We start from the raw sequence: 24,837 nt of genomic DNA on the forward strand, positions 1-24,837 counted from the left end.
GAACAAAGCACTGGAGTGAAAGCTACACCACAGTCTGTGCTAGAGAAGCTAGCCATGTGTACTCTAAGGAGCTTGGAAAGAAAAGCGTCTGGACTTCTTTCCAAGCTCCTTAGACTACGATGACCTGGATGACTGAGAACCTTCACAGACATGTGTACCCTCATAGTTCTGCAGACAGTATTGGGAATGTTTAACGTCCAATGGGAATGTTTAACGTCCAATGCCCTATTTAAGTCTCGTCTGTGCATCGTCCTCACTGTTACGACTGTTACCCTCAGTGTCCTTATCTGAGCCCTCTACCCCCTCTGCCTACTTTTACACTCACTTGTTCCCTGGACCTATTCTGGAACTGAACATTCCCCACTACACTCACTGTTTGTCCCACAAAAAGCAATGTATGGGTGGGTTGATACAAAAAATGGTCCTCAGCTATAGTTTTGATACAAATACAAACAAATAACAGACTCTTGATACTTTTACTAAATAACAAAGGCAAAGCAGTTCCCGGCTTTCAACATTTGGCCATAACCCATCCATTCAACTATTTATTCATCCATTCTCGTTATTTTTTTAATGTATAGAGGATGAAAAGGGTGCGAGACTATCACAGCTAACACAGAGAGACTAGACTCCACATGTAAGACCAATTTAGAATTACCAGTTAACCCTCAGGCATGTCTGTGGACACCTAGAACCTTCCTTGTGTTAACCCTCTCAAGGCAGGCGTTGCACATTTGCAACAGTTAAAAGCTAACAACCTGATTACCCCACATACATATTTTATGAGTTTTTTTACTCAGAAGTACCACTGCAGGTATTCTTTTGTGCATTAGCAACAAAAACTTAATTTGAGCCTGAAAGGGTTAAATGTGTGAAAACCTGTGTGAAACGATAGTGCTAACCACTGCACCACCATACCACCCTTTTAATCCATTTCCAAATTAACACATTGCAAACACCTATTTTTATAACAGATAGAAAAGAGGATTTACACCTCTGTCTGATTTTGTTTCTTTTTCTCTTTTTTGTACTATTTTCTTCTTTCTTACCTTACTTATACTTATTCCGATAACACAATAAAAAATGGCAAGAAAACACATGGGAAAGGAGTGGGAAGCAGAACCGGATTAGCAAGAAACACATTTAACTCAGCAGACACACTCACAGACAAACACATTCTGACACTCCTGTTGAACTTTTAAACAGGACTTAGTAGTTTTCTGTAGGAATGCTTCGAAGTCCTCTGGGCTTGCAGTATAGTCCAGTGTCCATCATACATGTATTCATTCACGCATACATGCATGCAAAAGTCTATATGAACGTTTGAAGGCTTTAATGAGCATATCGCTTCAGAATCTCATATTTTTATACCATCCAAAATGAACAAAAAAAGTCAGTATCAGCTGTACTGGCAACAAATGTGAAGCATTATATTGCATTCGAGTATCTAGCAGGTTTTAGATATCTGAGAGTGATTGATACAGTAATAAGAAGAAATCATTTCCAAAGTGCAAGCCAGCAGCTGCAAGTTCTTACAGAGTTGTATTGCATCTGTAAAACCATCCAAATGTCCTGGTAAAACATATACTTGTGTTACACTTTTAAAAGTAATCTGTGTGTTTTTCTAGGCGGCAATGATTGGGTGAATTTCATAGATGTTTCAAAATTTTAGTTGCTTAACCTTTACCTAACTGAGGAATGTGTAAGATTTAGGAGGATCTCTCAGTAGAAATTGATATTGCAGTATAGTAGTCTATACATAATTTTGTTTTAATTAGTGTCCTGTATAACCACTATAAGTTAATGTTTATTCTTTTAGCTTTAAATGATACATTTAAACAGACAAACCAAGCACTGGGTCAAAGAAGATCTCAGAAAGGTTTGGGGGAGTATGGGGTATTTGCTAAGTTGCTGCTAGATGCCACAGAATCCCACAAATTGGTCTTTGAGATCATGCTCACACTAGGCGTGGTTGCCTTCCACTGTGCTTGTGTGTGACTGTCCTCTTGCTGACCAGCACTCAAATTAGTGTTCTAGGCTTGATGTGCTTGAGTTTTTCAGTTTTGATCTGTTTTACCCCGTACTCTTGTGAAAGGAGCAACTCAACTGCTCTCCCCCTCTTGCTCACAAAACTGGATATCTGCGTTGAGGTTTCTCATGTGATGATTGCTAAGGGTAAAACATGTATTCCCTGACTGGTTGGCAGTGGTTTTTGGACATTGCTGGCTGTGGTTGATTGAAACTGGTTGCAAAGAACGTGCTGCTCCTATTGACTGCTTTGGTTGCTAACAGACTGCTGCAGTTCCCTGTAGGTCTTTCTGTTTGTCTGCAAATACTTGCTAGCCCACAAATATAACTACTAGCCATTGGTTGCAAATGAAAATGGAGAAGGTTTGCCTGACATATAGCCAAAATCCCAACTTTTATTTTGAAGGCAAGCCTTCCATTTCTGGTTTGCGTTGCACTTTTCAGGGTTTCTTTATAAGTCAGAGAGCAGCTGCACCAATGTTTGTCCGCCACTTCCATTTAAACTGCAAATGCACCAATATACTAGCAACTAGTTGGGGAATACCACCTGGTAACAGGTCGTTCCCACTGGATCACTAACTGGTCTGTAGGCCTGCGTGACTGGGACTTTACCAAGCATTTTGCCAGTGACCATCAACCTCCAGCAATCACAACCGGTCATAGAATACTCATTTTTCTCTCTCAACTGGTGGTTTTCAGATGGTTGCAGACCAATCTCTAGGCCTATGTGACTGAGGCTTTAGCCACATGACCCTACACTGTTGCCATCGCCATCAAACCTTCAAAATGGCAGACAAGTTAACAGCACATGGTTAGGTCACATGTTTGCAAAACCTCAACTGAAGAAAAGCACTCTTGCATAGCATTCTCGATTATTTAATACCGAGATGTCGAGAAAGCACTCAGGTTTCATGCTTGGGCACAGTGATGCCAGCATTTTAGATTGTGCATCTGTAAGAATGAGAGGGTCTGCTTGACTCGAATTGACGACCGTTTTGTTGTTAAGACACCTGTTCTTGTGACCAGGGCATCGTCTGCTGAAACGTGCAGTGTATCTTCACACTAAAAACTAACAATTCAGATTTTATGAACTTGAAGTCCATCGCCTAAAATTTAAATGAGTTCCTACGAAAAAAGAAAGAAAAAATTAAGAGAAAATAAAGAAAGAAAACGCTGTTATTTTAAACAATAGCCTCTTGCACTAAAACACAAGCGAGCTGCTTATCGTTTAAAGGTGGCTGTACAACAGATGTTGTGAATAAATGTCTTTTGTTGGGTGAACTGAATGTTTTAAAGCGAACACGTGTTTAAGGAAAGTAGAGGTTTGCATAGTTTCAAAGCAGCTCTTAGTTTCAGCCTCTGTTTTAGCTCAAATATAAAGACAATATGGAGCTAATATTAATTTATGAAAACTCTCATCAAGTTGTTTTTACTAACTGCTCAGTATTAAGTACTACACTAATGCAATAACTCCCAACCCTACTTATAATTACCATTAGTTAGCATTTCTGGCAAGAAGTATCCTCTACATATCTCTGCTTATCATAAATTTACCTCCAGTATGTCTTCCAATAAACCCGTGCTTTCACTCCTATTATACTGAGATTTTTTTCCCCCACACATTGAGGATTTTTTGCCATAAACTACCCAAGTCAGGGAGGAGTAAACCAAGGAGCAACACTGCTGGGAACCTGGGAGAGTGCGAGGAAGGAAAAATAGAGAAAGCAAGAAAGAGAGAGGGAGAATCAGACAGAGCACACCCATCCTGAAGTGAGCAAAGCAAACTTTCAAGAAGAAAGTCGCCCAGATGCCACGCGTGGGAGGCAAAACCTTATTTATTTATTTCTGTTTATCTGGCTGTCAGTAATTTATTCTGAATGCGCTGTTTAAAATACTCCTTCTCCCTCTGTTTCTCTGTCTCTACCCCACAGATGAGAGGGGGGCTGTGACAGGGCTGCGCATTCCCTTCTCCTATATTGTCTAACAAATATCTAAAAGGGGAGGCAGAGAGCACAGCGGCACTTGTTCTTTCTCAAGCGCTGAACTTAGACAAAGAGGTGTGGAAGGATTTGTTGCACCTGCATAACAGTCGGAGATTGGTTCCTTGCGCGGTGGGTCGCGGTAAAACAAAAAGCAAACAGGAGCGCACACAGAAAACAGATGCGCACGCACGCACATCTACGAATGCATGCAAACGGCACGCTCAACGCAGGTTTCATTTGCAAAGATTAAAGTCTGCAGTGTGTTCAGTGTCGGACCAACACACAAAAACATGTGCACACAAACACACACACACACACACACACACGTAACAACACCTGGGTGTGTAAATGCTAAGTGTTGTTGTGGCCTGGAGCATGCTACCTGCTGTTTTTGCATCTCTCTTTCTCCTTTTCTCTCTCTCTCTCTATTTCTTTTTCTCTCTTATGCACACACACACACACTCACAATGAGTGATGACATGACACAAAGCCTGATGAAACGATATGTAGGAGCTCCTTCAGCAGAGAGGGCTCACCTTACACACACACACTCATGCACAAATGAAATCTCATCATATTCAGATAGAGAAGACAGGATTACCCGCGGCTGATTGCTGGATGAGAACATGTAGGAAGGGAATTGAATCCCATTCAGTCGGTGGGTGTGTGCTACCCGTTTTCTTTGACCTCTGTGTGACTTACTTTCTATTCAGCTCAAATGAAACAATTTCCCCATTTGATGATTTCATTTTGGGGCATCTGGAAATCTCTGTATGACCTGTGTACATTAATGTGACGCTTGAAATATGTCCGATTTCAGTCCTTTAATTAACCCCAGATGATGTTCGTTTATGTGGGAAATGCCTAATTCAATCATGCATCATTTTACCTGACATATATTCATTCACTCCTCTGTCTGTCTGCTTTTGTTAGTGTGCTTACCCCTGTGTTAGCTATCGACTTACAATGTTCATAAGTGTGAGAAGGTACTTTTGAACATGCTCCTTCCCGTGAAACTGGACCACTGAGTCGTCTACGCCCAGCAGCACCTCGATGTTGTAGGCTCTGTCAGAGGTCTGTCTGCGCATTCGCCCTGCTCGCGTGTGGTTGATGCTCTGCTCCACACCACGGTACAGGGACTCCAGATCCATCAGGCCACCAAGATCTGCGCCTAGAAACAGAAGGCACATCAATACGGTGTTGTGAAAAACTAACATACATCATGGTTTGCTGTTTGGCTGATTTTGCTTACAGCCTTTTAAAGAAGCCTCTACTCCAGTCCTACAATAGCACTTTCAGTGTTTCAACATAAACAGCAATATTAGAGTTTGCATAATTCTAGTGAGCTTGAAAGCCAGTATTTGAAAAGACCACTTTATTCTTCAACATAGTCCGAACTCTCTTAGAAACGCTGTCTTGAAGATTTTTAAGTAGTCTTAAAGTCTTCAACCTTCAGGCTCTGTGGAGGCCAATACATGACTGATAGTGGTCCATTGTGTGCTTTTCTATCCAGCTATGCTTTTACTGTGTTGGCAGTGTATTTGGGATTATTGTCATGCTGAAAAATGATGCAGTTGCCAATCACATCCTTTTTTGTATTTTATAATTCCATCAATTTTGACAAGATGTTCCCTTCCCAAGACTGTGAACATTTCTGATGAGTCTTCAGTGAACAGCAGCTGGATAAGTTGAAGAGCCAGATGGATCTCTCAGGTCTTGTGCAATGTCTTTGCTAAAAGTTTTTTAGACACTTTTCATCTGCTGTAGATAGATTTTTATGCCTGCCACCTCTTCTTCACTTCGCCCAGTTTCCTTAAAATTTTGAATGGCACACTGCACACCATCCTGAGTTGAGTCAGGTTAACTTGTTTGCTTTTTTTGCGCCAAAAATCCAATTTTATGACCGTTAAACTGTCATGTCCAGCATTTTTTGAGGTTAAACTAAGAAACTGAATTAAATTCTTTTGCAGCAGGCTGCTTGTCACAAAGGGTCCAAAAATACAATTTAAAACAGGTTCTTGGCTAAGATGTCAGTTATGTGTAGACACTGATTCATCCCTTGAGTTAGTTGCCTTTTTTGTGCTATGTGTTATGCGACTAGAAAGCAAACAAAGAAAAAAAAACATCCCCTGAAAACGTCTTGATTCACGCTCAATCATCCAGATAAGGACATCCCATGAAGTCGATTCTGTTTATCTGGATGTCACATTTTCAGCGGGAGAAACGTTTCATGACTCATCCAAGTGACTTCTTCAGTCTTAGCTGACTGCAGGTTTCCCCAACATAAAAATGGTCAAGTACAAGGACTGGACTGAAAATGAGTGAAAAAGCAGCATTTGTCCTTCTTAAAGCCTGGAGAATTATTGGTCAAGACCACTTTTAAAAAATACAAGAAAGTCTGGCTCCTTGGAAGCAAAATATAAAGAAATGAGGGGGTGGTTCAAGACTTTTGCACAGTACTGTATGTACACTCCTTAAAATCTGCTCAGCTCAGCTGGTGTGTGCCTGCTTCTGCCTGCTACACTTTTGTAAACACAATATGCTTACTGTCTGTGTGCTGTTCGTGTTCACATCCATATGCACGTGTACTTGTCTGTGCACTCGCATGTTGATGTCTGTATGTCTGTCTCTCATTTCCTTTCCAAGACACCAGTTGATAGACTCGAGCATGTGCGTCCCTTGTAGCTGGTGGTAACGGTGCAGCTATCCTTCACAGATCCTTTCCTAATCAACCAAATATTTCTACTCCCATCTGAATAAAAGGAACAGATGGTGCTTGCTAAACACATGGATTAAGACAGCTCCCTTACACAAGGGGTTGCCCACCCTGCTCTCTTCTTGGCTTGCTATATGCTCGAAAAAAATGCAAATCGCACCAGAAACTGAATTTAAGGTTATGCTGTCAAAGAAGATGCAACATAAAGCAGCCCTGATTTGTTCAGATCGCTAATTACATCCAGGTATGTCGGGCTAAGCGCTGTGTTTTGAGTCTTTTTGGATAAACTCCAATCCTGCCTCAAAAAAAAAAAAGAAGAAGAAAAAAGGTTTTATTAAGTTTGAAATGTCAGATCTGATCATCTTTCTTCCTCCATTTTAAGTGAGGCAGACTCAGTGAGGCTACAGAAGATAAACTGTCCTGTCTCCAGAGCCAAGGCCATCCTTCCCTAACGCGCTGTCCTTCTTCACACAACCCAACCCCGGTCTCCTTTTCTCTTTCATCCTCCTCGTATATGCGAGCATCGCGCGGCCTTGCTCGTAAGGAAGCCATGGAAGGCCAAGCCATGCAGTCTGGAACATGTGGTCTCAGTGGATTCAACAAAGCGCTATTCTCACTGACTCCAGCCAAGGCCTCCCACAGCCAAGGATGACACATAGCACAACTCAAAGAGTGGCGTGTGTGCGTAAGAGAGTGTGTTTACAGGTGTTTGTTTGTGTGTGTGTGTGTGTGTGTGAGCGCTCTGTGGACAAACATTTCCAATTGGGCAATAAATCATTGTGCCAACAGGCACTTTAATTTAGTTGAAACTGGGCTGCATGGTTGAGAAACTGTAATAGCTGTACAGTTTGTGACTGTAGACACAGGCATAGACATCTTTATTCATATTCAGAACATGCACATTTGTTACCATCAGTTAAAAAGGGGGGGAAATGCAGATGTCTCCATAATGTTACCAATAGGGGCAGGTCTTATTTTTCCTTACAAACAAAATATAATGTGAATTTTGCACTCATATATTTACTTAGACACAAGTGTAAGCACCCCCGCCATACATGGTAAAGCTCTGGTTCTGTGTGCACGCCAGCAGCTTGATGAAACCAGAAGGGGAAAAGATGAAGACATTTTTCTTGTGTCAAAGCTAATTTCTAAACCACCAGGTTACATTTTTCCGTTTACTTAAAGAAGCGTACTTTGCTAACTTCTCCTTCTTTGGACAGCTAACTTCAGCAGTCGCCATCTGCCTCCATCTCCAGCATCCTCCTCTGTCTCTATGCCCTCCTTAACTACATCAATGAATCTCCTCTGTGGTCTTTTCTCTCCTGCCTGGCAGCTCCATATTCAGCATCCTTTGTCCAGTATACCCACTATTCCTCCTCTGCAAATGTCCAAACCATCTCATCCTCGCCTCTCTAAGTTTGTCTCCAAACCCCTCAACCTGAGCTGTCCCTCTTATACAGGGAGTGCAGAATTATTAGGCAAGTTGTATTTTTGAGGAATAATTTTATTATTGAACAACAACCATGTTCTCAATGAACCCAAAAAACTCATTAATATCAAAGCTGAATGTTTTTGGAAGTAGTTTTTAGTTTGTTTTTAGTTTTAGCTATTTTAGGGGGATATCTGTGTGTGCAGGTGACTATTACTGTGCATAATTATTAGGCAACTTAACAAAAAACAAATATATACCCATTTCAATTATTTATTTTTACCAGTGAAACCAATATAACATCTCCACATTCAAAAATATACATTTCTGACATTCAAAAACAAAACAAAAACAAATCAGCGACCAATATAGCCACCTTTCTTTGCAAGGACACTCAAAAGCCTGCCATCCATGGATTCTGTCAGTGTTTTGATCTGTTCGCCATCAACATTGCGTGCAGCAGCAACCACAGCCTCCCAGACACTGTTCAGAGAGGTGTACTGTTTTCCCTCCTTGTAAATCTCACATTTGATGATGGACCACAGGTTCTCAATGGGGTCCAGATCAGGTGAACAAGGAGGCCATGTCATTAGTTTTTCTTCTTTTATACCCTTTCTTGCCAGCCACGCTGTGGAGTACTTGGACGCGTGTGATGGAGCATTGTCCTGCATGAAAATCATGTTTTTCTTGAAGGATGCAGACTTCTTCCTGTACCACTGCTTGAAGAAGGTGTCTTCCAGAAACTGGCAGTAGGACTGGGAGTTGAGCTTGATTCCATCCTCAACCTGAAAAGGCCCCACAAGCTCATCTTTGATGATACCAGCCCAAACCAGTACTCCACCTCCACCTTGCTGGCGTCTGAGTCGGACTGGAGCTCTCTGCCCTTTACCAATCCAGCCACGGGCCCATCCATCTGGCCCATCAAGACTCACTCTCATTTCATCAGTCCATAAAACCTTAGAAAAATCAGTCTCGAGATATTTCTTGGCCCAGTCTTGACGTTTCAGCTTGTGTGTCTTGTTCAGTGGTGGTCGTCTTTCAGCCTTTCTTACCTTGGCCATGTCTCTGAGTATTGCACACCTTGTGCTTTTGGGCACTCCAGTGATGTTGCAGCTCTGAAATATGGCCAAACTGGTGGCAAGTGGCATCTTGGCAGCTGCTCGCTTGACTTTTCTCAGTTCATGGGCAGTTATTTTGCGCCTTGGTTTTTCCACACGCTTCTTGCGACCCTGTTGACTAATTTGAATGAAACGCTTGATTGTTCAATGATCACGCTTCAGAAGCTTTGCAATTTTGAGACTGCTGCATCCCTCTGCAAGATATCTCACTATTTTTGACTTTTCTGAGCCTGTCAAGTCCTTCTTTTGACCCATTTTGCCAAAGGAAAGGACGTTGCCTAATAATTATGCACACCTGATATAGGGTGCTGATGTCATTAGACCACACCCCTTCTCATTACAGAGATGCACATCACCTAATATGCTTAATTGGTAGTAGGCTTTCGAGCCTATACAGCTTGGAGTAAGACAACATGCATGAAAAGGATGATGTGGACAAAATACTCATTTGCCTAATAATTCTGCACTCCCTGTATTCTCATTTCTAATTTTGTCCATTCTGCTCAATCAGGAAGCTTACTAACCAGTCTTAAGATAGCTTTCTGTCAGCTTCAGTAGCATACTTGAAACGTTTGCTGCATGAGTCCCAAAATATGTACCCGAAAACATACAAGTGGCATGTTTTGAATTTTCATTTTCGAGCAGAAATTAACAGAAGTCTTCATGATGCGAGCATAAGCTATTAAAGCTTAGGGATTGTCTAAATTAATCAAAATGCCTACATGATTAGATGCCATGTGCACACTTAGAGTAAAAAACAAACAAACAAAAACAAAACAAATAAACCGAAAAAACACCCACAAAAGAAAACAGAAAAGAAAAGCCTGCTTGTGTGCATCAGGAACGATAACATTAAACTGGAAAAGATCTACAGCGGTGCAGAACGCCTGAGAGCCTGCCTGCTTCATATTCCAATTATTGTCACCTGGTGCCTGATTTTGTTTTTTTTGTGTTTGTGTTGTCTTGTACATCACAATGCAGAAATGATGCTGATGCAGAAATAGCAAAAACGTGTGCATAAAAATCCCCCCGACTTGCAGGAAATGAAGTATTTGATGCTAAAAACATCCTGTGGGAGGACCCCTAGATTGCATTCAGCTTCATTGGGAGGTGCTGCATACGAATCTCGATTCAACATGTGCCACAAGGGGTGCAGCTGGACTGCCGCTGCTTGGACACATATGGTGCTGAGTAGAGGGGGGAGAAAAGAAAAAGGAAGCAAAACAAGACGGAGATAAAGGGAAGACGAGGCGAGAGAAAGAGAGATCTGCCACCTTGTCTCCCAATCAGCAAGGGGCATTCTGATTTCCCACTCCCTCTTATGCAACGTTTCCAAGACAACGGGCTCATGGGTAAAACAATAACCACGTGGTTAACATTGGCTCCTGAGTTGCTAACAGAATTAATCTGAAAGTCTGACTATTATCCCATATCTGCCCACATTCCAGTGAGTGACAGAATACAAGCAGAGAAACAGGAGGTGGGGGGCAAAGACAGGCAGCATTATCCGGAAAGAATTAAAAGATTTTTTTTTTGTCTTTCCACACATACTTTTGTTCTGTTTCATAGCACATTTCACACAGACACTGAGCATTTCTTCTCCTTGTTAGCAGTGGAAGCTGAACTTAAGGCGGTGTACTTTTCACAACAACCCTTGGCTCTTCCTCATTATAGCTGCCTTTAACGAGGCTGATGTCACAACCACACCATCTGCTTCTAAAGACAGGTCCAGATATTTTTACCTTTTGCTTATGTAATGTTGAGGGAAAAAAGTACAGGAACAAAAAAAAAAAAAAAAAGTATTGTGTTCTCACTTTTAGTTCTGTGTCGCCACAAAATTGCAGTACCTTGAAAACAGTGAGTACAACAGTGCAGGGACATTGCATAACACCGGACCACAACTGTACGGAGAGTGGATGAGAGAAATAACTCAAAGTGACAAAAGCAGAGTGGCGAACAATAAATGACTAAACCAAACAAGGTTGACTTTTTAAACCTGTTGTTTCATCCCACTTCTGTCCTTGCTTACTCTTGCTGCAACACTATGTTTCTCTCTCTCTTGCTTCAGCTGTTTAGGAGCAAGATTTTCAGAGAAAAGCGCGGAGGAATAAACTGCAGGAGAGATCAAGGGAGGTGGTAAGAGAGGTGAGATGTAGAGCTGAGGGGGTGTGATGGATGGATGAGAGGGAGAGCAAGAGAGAGATGAGACCAGAAGGACCTTGGCTGTTGCGAGTTCCGCTTCAAGTTCCTGCAGTGATGGAGAAATTCGCTCTCTTCAAGAGCAACAACCTGTCTGAGTCTGTCTGTGTGACTGCAGGCGAAGCGTCGGGGTGCACTGCTGCGTTTCTCACAGCTTACAGCAGGCATTAGCCTCTGAAGCCAAACGGTTAACACTATCAACCTGTGTATAGGGATCTGATCGTAACAATGCTTTTACTGTCCTTTACACAGTGTCAGGCTGAACCCTAACTATCCTCCTCCTCCTACACGCACACAAACACACACACACACTCCTTCATTTGTTTTCTACCTGCGGCTCTCCTCTCTCTGATGTGCCTACCCATTATTAGTGCTCATTTACATTCTCACACTACCGTCAGTGTTCCTGTACGCCATACCTCCATGCCCCCAACTGTCACATGCACACCTCTCAACCTAAACACAAGCTTCCCCACACACACATACACACACACACGCACCCACACAGAGCTCTTGCTCTCCCAGTGTTTTTATTCAGGTGGGGTATAGACCGTGGCCTTATTAGGAGACAAAGGTTCTTTGTCTTTCAACCTTTGCAAAATGTCAAGAATGTCTAGGTGCCCACTGCCCGGGGCTGGGGTGGGGAGTGGAGGGGGAGGGTGTGTTGGTGAGGGGAGGTGAGAGATCCAGCGGCGACTACAAGCCACAACAAGAGAGGGCGTGAATGGTGATGATAATTCAGGTCAAGCCACATTTTACTACAGAGCAGCGGCCTTTGGTTTAAAAGCAGCTGGGTGTGACGCATCACTCTGATGGAACTGACCTATAATGGTCACTCTGGCCAGGTTAGAGATAGATGTGGATGACAGAGGGAGAGAAAGAGTGCATTTGGATTATATTGCATGTTATGGATGTATTAGAGCTACAGCATGGTGGGGCTTTCTGAAACCAACACTTTTTCAGACCTGAGCTTGAGCACATTCCTCTGCCTCTTCATTCCATCTGAAGTTCCCAGGTGGAAAACCTGGAGTGCCTCCAACCCTGACTTATAATCTAAGATGGTGCCAGTGCATCTAAACATTAATAAATAAACATTAATAAATAGTTCCTAACTTTTTCTCCCCCCATTGGCCAATTTACACATGCTCTTTAAATGACAGTAACTTTGTTATTTTTTGTGCTAGAGACAAAATTCAAAAGGTTTCAGAAAGAAGAGAAGGTCAACGTTACTGGGGATATTATTATCAATGTGTCATGGTAACAGAAAGCATTCGCAAGGCACTGCTGTCTGAACACAGGCAGAAAAATCAGGGCTAAGGCCAAAAAGTAAAATGGGAGGCAGCACCTTCAGATTTCAGGAACCAGCTCCCAGTTAGGAGGTGGGAGGCATACACCCTCTCTACTTTTAAGCAGATGTGTTAACCTTAACCCTGTGTGATTCAGAGCATTTTTGAGTTTGTATGTATTATTTTACATTGCTTAGCAGTATCATTATCATATCATAAAATATCTCAAAAGCTTCTGTGCCATATACAGTAAGATGGGTCCACAGCATAGAGAACATAAGCTTGGTTATTTTGTTAGCTTTGATCTCTTTTTGTGGCGTAGGACTGCATCTAACTGTCAATAAAATCCACACATCTACACTGGTAAGATTATGTATTTGTGACTTGCTAAATAGGCCGTACGCAGAGCACCGACCAGGCTCTATCCATGAGCATGCTGCTGACTTTACTACTGGAACAAATTGCAAATTGGGAATCATGTCACTCCCAGCTCTTAACGCATCATCTGGGTCTCTTCTTTTTCATTTGGTTTGGCAAACAATCTTTAATCACAAAAACGTGAAACAGCGTCAATACGTTTAAGAAGAGAGTGCTCGGTGTTTAAACAGCTATCACGTGTGTCCACTGAGAACAGCCACAAGCTTCCCAGTTCTTCTAAATTTCCCTCTAAGTCGAGTCTTACAGTCTTACTTTAAAGTCTTTCATGACTTTAAAGAAAAGCCTTAGAAAATAAGGTTGGTGTTAAATGTCTATGGCTGCTAAATTACAAAAGATTATGCGACTTAAATCCACTCCCATTTTTTTCTTTATTAGGTATGGGGAGTCTTGGAGGATAGAAGCCATAGCTTTTAGGGAAACTGATTGTTTTATTGTTTCGCGGAGAACTCTTTTGATAATTTTGCTGCTTTGTTTCAGTTCTTAAAGTGAAAAAGTGCTCATATTAAACACGGAAGCGAGCATTATACCAACAACATGTGGCTCTGTCTACACAAACAATTTGTCCCTCAGGAGTGGTTCAAATCTTTATGTGTGCTTTAGTTATTTTTCAAACACAGTGCTTATTTACGAGTAGCAAACAGCAGGAGGGGAGATGCTAAACTCATTAGTCCTTACCTGAGTTTAAGGCTGCTTGTCCAGAGGGAGGCACAGACATCCACACACACGTCAACTAATTTGCTTACAGACACGTCTTGGTTGCATAGCTCAGGGCACAAATATTTTGTCTCCTCAGTGACAGCTTTATGCGTTGTCAAGGTGATGAATCGCTCGGACAGTGGACTGTTAATACTGCTGCTAGCATCTGGGCAGGTAGCAACATGTCATGCTGTCCCAAACAATGTCCCTATACTGAATGCTCATTATACCTAAGCTGCCATATGACAGCTGCAAATGCTAGAGAGAGAGGATCACATAGTGAACCACAGTCCCCCGTAATTATACCGCTGTTAATTATTTAGGTTGGCAATCAGCAATCTAATTTTACATGGACAGTTCCCTGAAGATCATAATAATTATTCATACATCAAGTACTGAACTTGGCCTAATAATTAATAACTGCTTTAGGTTAGGGCTGTTTATTTTCAACCGGGAATTTCGATCATGCTGATTAGATGTTTTGAGTGGTTGAGCCTTGGCTGTGATTCCCACATCCAAACATCCATAACATTCAGTTTGTTGAATTTCATTTATCCGTGTTCCACGAAGTGGACTAAAGGGTCTTTTTTTATTTAATTTTTTTTATTATCATTGCACGAAGAAGCTTTTATTATTAGCAGGTGAGTGGGTTACCTATACTCGCTGCTGCTGTGTGGATTTCTGGTGGTTCAGGAGACAAAGCAACCTTTAGCTCTGCCTTCTTACATAACCGTCTGTCTGTCAGAAGCACACAGGGCCGCTGGCTGCCTGGGAGGTGCTGCGGTGCACGCCGATCCCCCCGTGTCCTCCTGTACCGTGGTTTCATTAGTGGAGCTGAGCCTTTCCTTCATAAACTCTATAATGTATGCAGCACCTACACATTCATAAATCAGAGCCTCCAAATGAAATAAGCCTCGCTGAGGTTTGAACCTGACATAATTCATAGTCAGAACGGTTCGGTCGCAAATGTGCCAAAAACTTCAATGGCAGCATTTCAAGCCGTGAGGACGTCCATAATTGCGGGAAAGACGAGCAGCCCGCGTGAACATTGCAAACAGATCTCAAAACAAATTAATGCAATCACTGTCATCCACTGAAGAAATATTGCTGGCAAAGATAAATCATGTCCCCCAAACTCTTTCTCTTCGCTCTGTGGTTGGATGCATGGAGCTCAATGTAAACGGGAGAGCTTTAGTGTTCAATAAGACAGTAAAGCCAAGCTTATATATGGCTTACCGGTCTCTTCCGGTCTGAAACTGACCTGTTTGAGTGCCTGTCTGCCTGTCCTTCTCTGTGTCTGCCTACATCAGTCTCAGGACATTTATAAAGGTCTGTTATGAAATCACAAAAAAAAAGGGAGGAAAACAACCACAACCACCACAGGCCGGCAATGATACACAACGGCACCAGTATGTAGATGACAGCATTTGCAGACCAGTTGTTTAGCTTCATCTCTTATTACTGTTTTATCACGCGTCACTGCCTGAAAAGCTATAGATCTGTCTTACTGGGAATCATGGTGCACAGCAAGAAGACAAAGAGAGAGAGAGACTGACAGTAAAGTGCAAGGTCCATCTAACAGAGTAACAATAAATCTCAGCATCCCTTCAAGCCAGCAGGAGGGTGTCTCCCGCTGGATGGTTGCCTATCTCACTATCTGCTAATCCCCATCATATATCCTCTTTATCAACCCTATAATTACCAAATGGAACTGCTAAATTATTTCAATGTGTTTAAATGTAACGAGTGGTAACAGCAGCTTATAGAACAAAAGGTTTAATGCAATTTAAAATGGCATGAATTGAAGTGAAACAACTTTTGAAAAAATGTACTTTTCCTGGTTATAATAATTGGTATATTTGGTCACTTGTGGGCAGTTTAACAAGCTGTAAACAGAGAGTGACATTTTAACACCTTAAAATATGTAAATGTAGGGAACAGTGGCCCCATTTCCACATCGCAGCACAGGCATTAATTTGAAGAATCCGATATAAACACCAGCGAGTCGCTAACTTTGCCCTTCTGCTGTTTGGGCAGCTAGTGTAAAGCAGCTTTATCAAAGCTTTTGGGTTTTTTTTGTGTTTTTTTATTTTGCAGCTAAAAACTGCTGCCTGCTGTGGCTGAAAACAATGTGGTGGAAAGTGACGAAGGAGAACAAAACAGTGAAATTGTGGGCTTAAAAACAAAACAGTGAGTTAGGAACTGAGAGCATCTGCAGAGTTGGGTCATAATTATCATTGAGAGCAAGTGTATATAAACAAAGTTACCCAAGGCTAAGTTTAAGCTCTGCGTTTGCAGTGATGCTGTGCCTTTCACTTGTGCTGTTGATTTTCCTTTACTGTCCTTTCACCTCTGCCTACTTTCATATTCTAAATTGCATTCATCAAGGCTTTCAGTGGGTTGTTTGCTGCCTCCCTCATCCACGCAGTGTCTTGCCTTGTCCTGTCCTCAAAGAACAGCCAACACCAGCCACCTGAGACACAGCACCACTTACGAAAGGACAGCCAGGCAAAATCTGTCAGCCTGAGCACTGAAGGGATGGATGGAGTGGGGGAGGTCTTGGAGAGGGGGAGTGGAGACAAGGAGGAGGAAAAATTACTGAAATAAAGGCAAGAGAGACAAGAAGAAAAAGTAATATGATATCAGTGAACTGGGCTACCAGTAGTAGGAGTAGATACTAAATTCTCAAGATGAGAAATCAAACATGAAAGCTTGGCTTGCAGTTGTAACGTGCCTCCAAAGTCTGGAAACATTCTCTCAGTATTGCATCTGTAATGCTATCTCAACTCACTAGCCACTTCATTAGGTACAGCTGTTCAATTGTTTGTCAATACAAATCACTAATCAGCAAATCACATAGCAACAACTCAGTCTATTTAGGTATTTACACACAGTCAAGATGACCTGCAGAAAACAGCATCTCCACACACACACACACACACACACACACACACACACACACACACACACACACACACACAAGAAAAAGCAAAAATTAAAAAGAGTCAAATGTATGCATGTATGCATCTAACCTTACTCCACAACAAGATTACTTCTGATTGGATCACTTCCAAACTTAATTAGTTCTGATTGGATCTTGTCTCTCCAGAATATTTTCATCTCGCTTTTATTTGCTGACGAAAGTGTCAGTACATTTCATCATAGTTTTTGACATCATGCATTAGTTTTGATGTTTTTGGTAGAAAAAGAAGGTCATTAACGAAAAATATGATGAAAACTACAGGTCACCTCCTGACACAAGTAAGGTGTTTCTAATAAAGTGTCCAGTGAGTGTAGGCACTGGACGATATTACTGTATTGTCATTTTAAACTTCAGTTAGATATTCAGGCTTCAGAGCCACAGATTAAGAGGAAGAAAAAAAGTTTTTGTAGACTTTATTTTTTTCACATTTTCTTTAAACAGACAGATTTATTTAAGAGACTTTACATCATTTGCTTTTTTTCAGCAGTTCTATGTTAGAATGCAGTATTTTCATTTAGTTAATTAGCACCATTTAGCACCTTTGGCAGCTTGTAAAGTCAGCTGGTTTGTAAAGGTTCTCTAAAACAGGCTGCTGTAAAGCAAACACAGTACCGTCTGTACACTGCAAATGCAGAGCTCACGACATGCTACGACACAAATGGACAAAGCATGCATGGCAAAGCATCAAACAAGATGCATGTAATGTGCGACGTATTTGTCCCCTTAATCTAAAGTTAATACGTCTCCGAGATTATCTCCGCATCTCTATAGCCTCATGTCCTTTTTGGTTTTTATCCGATTTATTGTCAGTTTTTATTTCTAGCGTCCTGTTTACACCTGGATGAACTGACAAGGTGATCACGGGTTGGAGTGGCGACCACCCGCAGGGAAAGTACGTGGAAACAGTAAACAAATACTAATGCAGCAGCTCACATGTGTGATTGGCCTCCATAAAAACCAAATGAGCAGACGGGTTACAGGTGTCATTAGGCCTGCTGACTGACGACCACCCCCGAGTGTTTCCTCTAGCTTTCTCTTCCTCTTTGCATTCTTTCTCTCTCCTGTTTCCTTAATTCCCTCATTTATTCATTAAATGTACCTTTGGAAGTGCTTCGAAAGGTTAGCTGTAGAGCGAGAATGGGTGAGAGAAAGGGAAAGTCTATCTAAAGGTGTGAGACAATATGTATGCAAATGTTCTCTCCGAGCAGCTCGCCAGCAGAGCCGAATCCGCATGCCTGCCACGGGGCAGCTGAATGAGAATTTATCATCCAATATATCCTCATCATAAATGATAAAAAAAACACATTTGCCAGGCTGTAAGATGGCTATAGACCATCTCTACGCCAGCTCCCTAAACAGAGTAGTAAATCAGCACAAATTACATTGTAATGTTTTGAAGAATTAAGGCATGAAGCCCTTGAATGCACCAAAGACTTGGACATAAGGAGGTGAACACACACAAATAATAATTAAAAAAATAAAAACAGAAAGAAAAAAAAAGTCTTTTGGCATTTAAAAAAAAACACACTAAGAAATATTACTGCCTAGTGGGCCTACAAACACACAGACGGAGTTCTTTTCAATTGCACAAGACTCGAGCCAGACGGGGGAGAATTAATAAGGCTCTACAGAGTATCGGTGTTACTAAATTGGCGGTGTTTCATAACAAAGTCTTTCAGAGCAGATATCAATTAGAAACAATTAAAAGAACCATTCATCATTTTAACAAAGCGGGCTCCATACAGGGAGCAGCGCTACAAGAGAAGCTGATCAAACATAATAAAGAATCCTGTTTCAACAGAGCTCCATAACGGAGATTTATGTTGATAGAACTGATGTGGTTTTTTTTATTTATTTATTTTAATTTTTTTGCAAAGATCCCACCTCCGACTGGCTCCACTGGACAGAACTGTGCTTGTCTATCAAACAAACACATGGCTACTGAAGCAGATTCTGTGCAGAAATATTGACAACACACACGCACGCAAAAACAAATTTAAAATTCAAGCGCGGAAGGAACTTCAAAAAAATCCCCAGTAAAACACACAAACATGTCCATCCTTAGGGCATGCCAGTGCAGCCCGCGTGTGGGTATGACGCTTTTAACCAGTCTATCTGTGTGCGCTCGGTTGATTGACAAACAGTTTCCTTCTTTCCTGGAAAACCCTCACAAAGGCTTCCCATATCAATATCCAGATTATCTTTGCTTTGTTGGAAACCAAAGTAGATATGATCTTAATGCAAAGATGCACTGGGGGAAAGCAGGCCATACACAGTGGCACACAGTGCGACGACAACCCTCCGAGCCTCCAGGCTCACTAATCAGTGCAGCGTCTTCCGTGCAAATGTAACTCTATACCCAAGCAGGGAGGATAGAGGAGCTACCAGCATGGCCTCCTCTGCCTCTCTGTCCTAATGAAGCTCCAGGTAATCAAATCACTGCACACACAGGCTGATGGCCAATAAGCGAACATTTGGGTGCTCCTAATGGGAGCATGACAACGTTTTTACATTTTCAAATGACTTCTTTCTTTTTTCTGAGTCTACTTATCTACTTATGACCATGATATTGCACATTAGCAAATTTGTTTAATATGCCCAATGTGTCATTTATCTCTGCATGCCCGTTAAAGCACTAAAATATTGCAATAAGCCTCGTCTGCTGGGGGCTTCCCATGATGCACTGTTTCTTCTTCACGCACCTCTTTTCACTCACTATATGTTTAATCATTAGTTACTATCTCTCTCTTTCACAGTGTGTCTTTAGCCCTGTCTCTGTCCCCTTAACCCCAACCTGTCATAACAGATAAGCCTAAGCCTTGTTATGCTGCAGATTCTTAATTAATTGAGTTGTTCTGACTGGTTTCCAACTGGGTGGCCAGTATGCCATAACCCTAGATGCCCCTTTTCACTAAGTGATATGGACAGCTGCATGGCACAAACTGTTCTCCAGTTAAATACATGAATACAATGAAATCCAAAATCTTATAATGACACCATCCAAACTTGGACCCCTTACATGCAAACAAGAAGCAAGCTGCCAGAAACTTTGGGGTGTGGTTCAACTCATGCCTAACCTTTTAACAATCACAAAAGTTAACAGTAAAAAGAGCAAAAATGAAACCAATATTTGCAGCCAGGCTTTTGTTTTCCTTCAGCTAGAATACTGCAACTCTCTTCTTTCTGGTCACTCTCTCCTCTCCAGCTGGTTCAAAATGCAGCAGCTCGGCTTCTTACTGGTATTAGCAGACGGCATCATATTACCCCGATCCTGGCTCATCTCATTTGGCTCTCTGTACGCTTTAGAATTGATTTTTAAACTTTACTCGTCACTTTTAAAGCATGTTGCGGTCTGGCTCCAAGCTACATGGCAGATACGATGGCTCCACATGAGCCTTAGATCCTCAAATGCCTCCCTCCAAAATCAAGGCTCAAGTCTTGAGGTGACCATCGGGGCCTCTTGGAATTGGAAGAATCTGCCTGAGGAGGTAAAGCTCGCAACATCTATCACGTCTTTCAAATCACTTGTAAAAGCACATTTTTATGCACTTTCTTTAGAGCAATGCCAGTTCTCTCTTTTTTCTCCTTCTTAATTGTTTGTGCCTCTCTTTTTTTAATTGTCTCATGTATTTTTATGCAGTGTTTTCCTGCGTTTTAACTTCTCTTTAACTTTATTCAGTTTTATTTATGGCCATAAGCTCTGGCTCGTTATCTCATTATCAAGTGAAAAAATGTAAAGTCAAACTAAAGCTCAGTGAGTCTTTTCAAATTGTCAAACACTAGTCAAACTGCTAAAATTAATGGCATTGGTTGCTGGGAAATATCCATCATTCTGCTCTTGTTCTTTCCTGTCTTTCCAAGTCTAGGTTTAAATGTTAAAAAACAAAAAGTGGGGAAGAAAAGAATGAAAAAAATGTGCTTTGGATACCATAGAATAGAACAACAAAGAAAATCTGTGTGCAGGTAAATATAGCTCTAAACCCACATGATATTTTAAATCATGGGTGTCAAACATAAGGCCCAGGTGCCAGAATCGGCCCAGTGCACACTTCAATGCAGCCCACTGGATTTGGAAAATGTCGAGTAGGGCATAAATATTAGAGTTTTTCAGCTTTTCCTACTGATAAAAGCCTTCCCCGTGGCCATTCATACTACACCAAAGTACCGTAATTGTCGGGCTATAAGCCGCTACTTTTTGCACAAGCTTTGAACCCTGCGGCTTTTAGTCAGATGCGGCTTTTCTATGGATTGTCCATGAGCGGATTTGTTTTGTTTGTTCCGCTGTTGTACGGCACTACGTTGCCTGGCGGAAGGATCGGAGTTCAAGAGTGGTATGTTGGTCACATGTCCATCCGCCAGGCAACGTAGTGCCGTACGAAGTAGCGCGAAAAACAAACTTCAAAGTAGCACTACGCGTTCAGCTGGAGGCGTGGATGATGAGCGGCGATAAACTTGCAAAAAGCAAGTTATGCCCAACTCCACCACTGGATTCTGACAGCGTGGAAAAGTGTGAAAACATCCACGATCACCAACGGATTTCGAAGGGCTGGACTGCTGCCTGATGGAGAGGAGGCTCTTCAGAGGGTGTTCGACTCTGACACTGACAATGAGGATTTCTTTGGTTTTGAAAGTGACAACGAAAGAAAGGAGCTGAGAGTGGATGATGAAGCCACCCTGAGCCTGTTCGTTTCCGACACTGGAGAAGAGGACTTTGGTGGTTTTAGTGCGCAGGAAGAAGAGAAAGATGGTGGTGAATGACTGACTTTTCTTCTTGTTAAAGCCGTGTCACTGCACCTGAGCCTAAAAGGTAGTCTGAATCTATTTTTCTGGTGTGCTGTAGGTTATTGTTATGTACTACATTTGTTACTCATTTATGAAGCACAGTACATGTTTTGTACTTGTAATTACCACTACTTGTACATATACCCTAAAAGGTTATGCAAATATGTACCCATAACTTGTTTTTCAAAATATTAATAAAAGGGGTGTGTCTCCAAACAGCCATCTCTTTCCTGACAATTCCCTTTGTGCATATTCTCTTACATATGATAAGTCAACATTGAAACACCTGCGGCTTTTAGTCAGGTGCGGCTAATGTATGTACAAAACAGGATTTTCCCCTGATTTTAGCTTGTGCAGCTAATATTCAGGTGCGCTCTGTAGTCCGGGAAATACGGTAATTACTATATTTTTCAGACTATAAGACCGAAAAATACGGCCTTATAATCCAAATCCTTTAATTTTCTTAAAAATCGATAGTGTGCCTTGTGTATTAATTCTGGTTATGCTTACTGACCTCGAACCGATTTTATGTGCTACATGGCGCTCAAAAATCTGTCAAAATGTTTTAGTATGACTTTGGTAAGCTACAAAGTTACATGGCTTGATGGATTGTTGGAGCAGTACGGCTACTGTAGTCAGGAGCCTCGCGGAGGAAAGTAGTGACACAGACAATGACGAGAGGGATCCGGGCATGCTTGATGCCGAAATCGCCCAACCGTTAAACTCAGACACTGAACATGAAGAGTTTGATGGATTTGTGGATGAGGAATGAACTGAAAAAGTGAGTGTATTGTTCTGTATTTTATGTGTTACAACTGAACAGTGTTGAGAGTTGTTTGTGAATGACTTGAATAAAGTTTGACTTATCTGACTGTTTTGTTTGACTTAATGTGCCTTATAATCCAGTGCGTCTTATGTATGAAAATAGACCCGTTCATTGATATATTTGCCTTATAATCTGAAAATTATGGTAAGTATTAGACAGTAAAAATCCATTTTTTTTCACCATCTAATATAGAAATGTGTCTTTTTTTTATGGGTGCAAAATTTTAAAAAAAAAAGAAAAGTGCCTTTTCTGTGAATTAACAAAAATCTGCTTTATAATGAATATATTACAAGACAGCCTAGGCAATAATCTACTTTAATTTTTTTAATGCAATTTTTCACATTTATATCTTATAATTTAAAGAGTCGTGCCGACAGATCTTTCTTTAATACAGCAACATTTCTATGTCACGTAATGCTGATATGTTATGACGATGTAAATATTTTTTTAAAAATGTAAACAGTTAAACTTCTTTACTTTGATAGAATGGGGAGTTTCACTGGTCCGGCCTATTTAAGATGAAATTGGGATATATGTGGCTGACAGTGTAAAATGAGTTTGACATGCCTCTTTTAAATGATCAAGGATACATCAATTAAGCCTGTTTGTAGTGGCTGAAGTGGATGTGTATCTCAGTTGTCAAGCAGCACTCTGTCATGTGCATTTACATAGCACGCTCTCGTGCCTCCAAACACACTCTCTCAATTTGGGGATCTATTTAAGCTGGGAAATTTCCTCTCTCCTTCCGACATGTCAGTACTGCAGACCTGAATCCTTATTTCAAACTCTCTGACACTCGAGCATTCACCTGTACGCTCCAGGAGGATGTTTTCCCATCACTCTAGTGATGGTGCCTATAGATGCCAAACTCTAACTAGATTGTGATCCTATAATAAATGAGAGCTGTGTGACTGAAAGTACAAGGTAATGTGGCAGATTGCTATTATGATGATGATTTGAAATGTTTTTGCAGACAAATGACTGCGTTTGATTAACAGGCTGTGAAGAATCACTAGAACCACATCAGCAGCTGGGATGATACCGTGCATGAGGTTTGCATAAAGTTTTGTCAAACTCCTTCTGACGAACAGATTGTGTGATAGCCGAGTGTAAATTTTAAAACATACTCTCGATTCTGTAAATATTTTGTGTGGTTAGGTTTCCAGAATGATGTTTCCTCAGGGCTGGGCAGTTGATTGAATTTTATTTTCAATAAAATATAAGCTATCCAAGCTAAAACACTTAGTGTGCCACAGCCCATTTCACAATGATCATCTAGCTTTGCTGTTGTTATAAATCCAGCACAGCCCTTCAGGGCACCGTGCTTTCGCCTGTCCCTAAATGGCCCGACTCTCTGACTGCCTGGCCCTCGCCTGGTAAGATTAACTCAAGCCAAGAGAGCAAAAAGAGAGCATTTGATCAGGAATTTTAACTTTATTTTTCACATTTATTAATTTGAGGAAAGTCACATCTGAATCACACACGCACCATATCATAAAGAATTCAAGATTAACTAATTACCTTTCAATCAGCGCGTTAACAGTGATTAAATCAGAAAAAAGCTCAGCGTTATCCGAGCACACGTGCTGGCAGGTGTACAGAAGCTGCTCAGCTGCTGTGTGTTCTCCAGCTTGATTAAATAATGAGAGATTATAATACGCACGCACACAAAAACAACGTTCCCTGTCCTCCCAATCTAGGAACTGGCAGTAAGACCTGTCTCATTCTCCTCGCTCAGCAGAGCAAGTAATATCAACTAATCCTAGACACAGAAAGACACTGTGGGGCTGAGAGCAGGACAGAGAATACGTGATAAAGCTAATGTCATTATTTATAGTTTTTGTACTGAAGCCCTTTCTTCAGCCATTCAAACTTTTAGCCTCAGACCCCAGGATTCTGCAAGCCTGTGGGTTTAAGGAAACGTGTGATTTTTCTGTATGTGTGTGAGTGCTTTGTTACCAGTGCATACCCGGTGTGACACCATGCAAAGAGTCGCAATCCCCAACAGTGTTCATTTAGAAGAGTTCACATTGGCAGCACAGACACACACACGTGCGCGCGCACACACCCGCACAGAGGAAGCTCCCAGGCCTATCCTATCCACTGTGATGTAATGAGATATCTGCTGTTTCCCATTTGAGCCTCTTTATCCTCCACAGAACAGAAACAACTGATGGAGATGGGATGGGGATGGGAGAGGATAGAAACTAAAGTGAACGAAGCAAAATCAGATTCCTCTGCTTCTCTCTTTTCTCTCTCTCTCTGTTTAAGGCAGTAATATGTCTCCATCTATGTCTATAGTATTGTAATGGGTGGGTCTCACTACCCTGCCTGAGGAAATTGCTTTATAGTCC

At 41.5% G+C, this 24,837-nt stretch overlaps 1 protein-coding gene across 1 annotated transcript in view; it reads right to left on the minus strand.

The window, feature by feature from the left end:
• LOC120723632 (A disintegrin and metalloproteinase with thrombospondin motifs 2-like) overlaps positions 1-24,837 on the minus strand; it is a 136,685-nt gene that overhangs the window by 30,181 nt on the left and 81,667 nt on the right. The window contains exon 4 of the mRNA XM_040015209.1: positions 4,976-5,181. Within this exon, the coding sequence (XP_039871143.1) occupies positions 4,976-5,181 (206 nt within the window). The remainder of the gene's footprint in view (positions 1-4,975; positions 5,182-24,837) is intronic.

The sequence above is a fragment of the Simochromis diagramma genome, unplaced genomic scaffold, assembly GCF_900408965.1.
Source record: "Simochromis diagramma unplaced genomic scaffold, fSimDia1.1 OVJJ01000685.1, whole genome shotgun sequence".
In the NCBI taxonomy this organism is placed as follows: Eukaryota; Metazoa; Chordata; class Actinopteri; order Cichliformes; family Cichlidae; genus Simochromis; species Simochromis diagramma.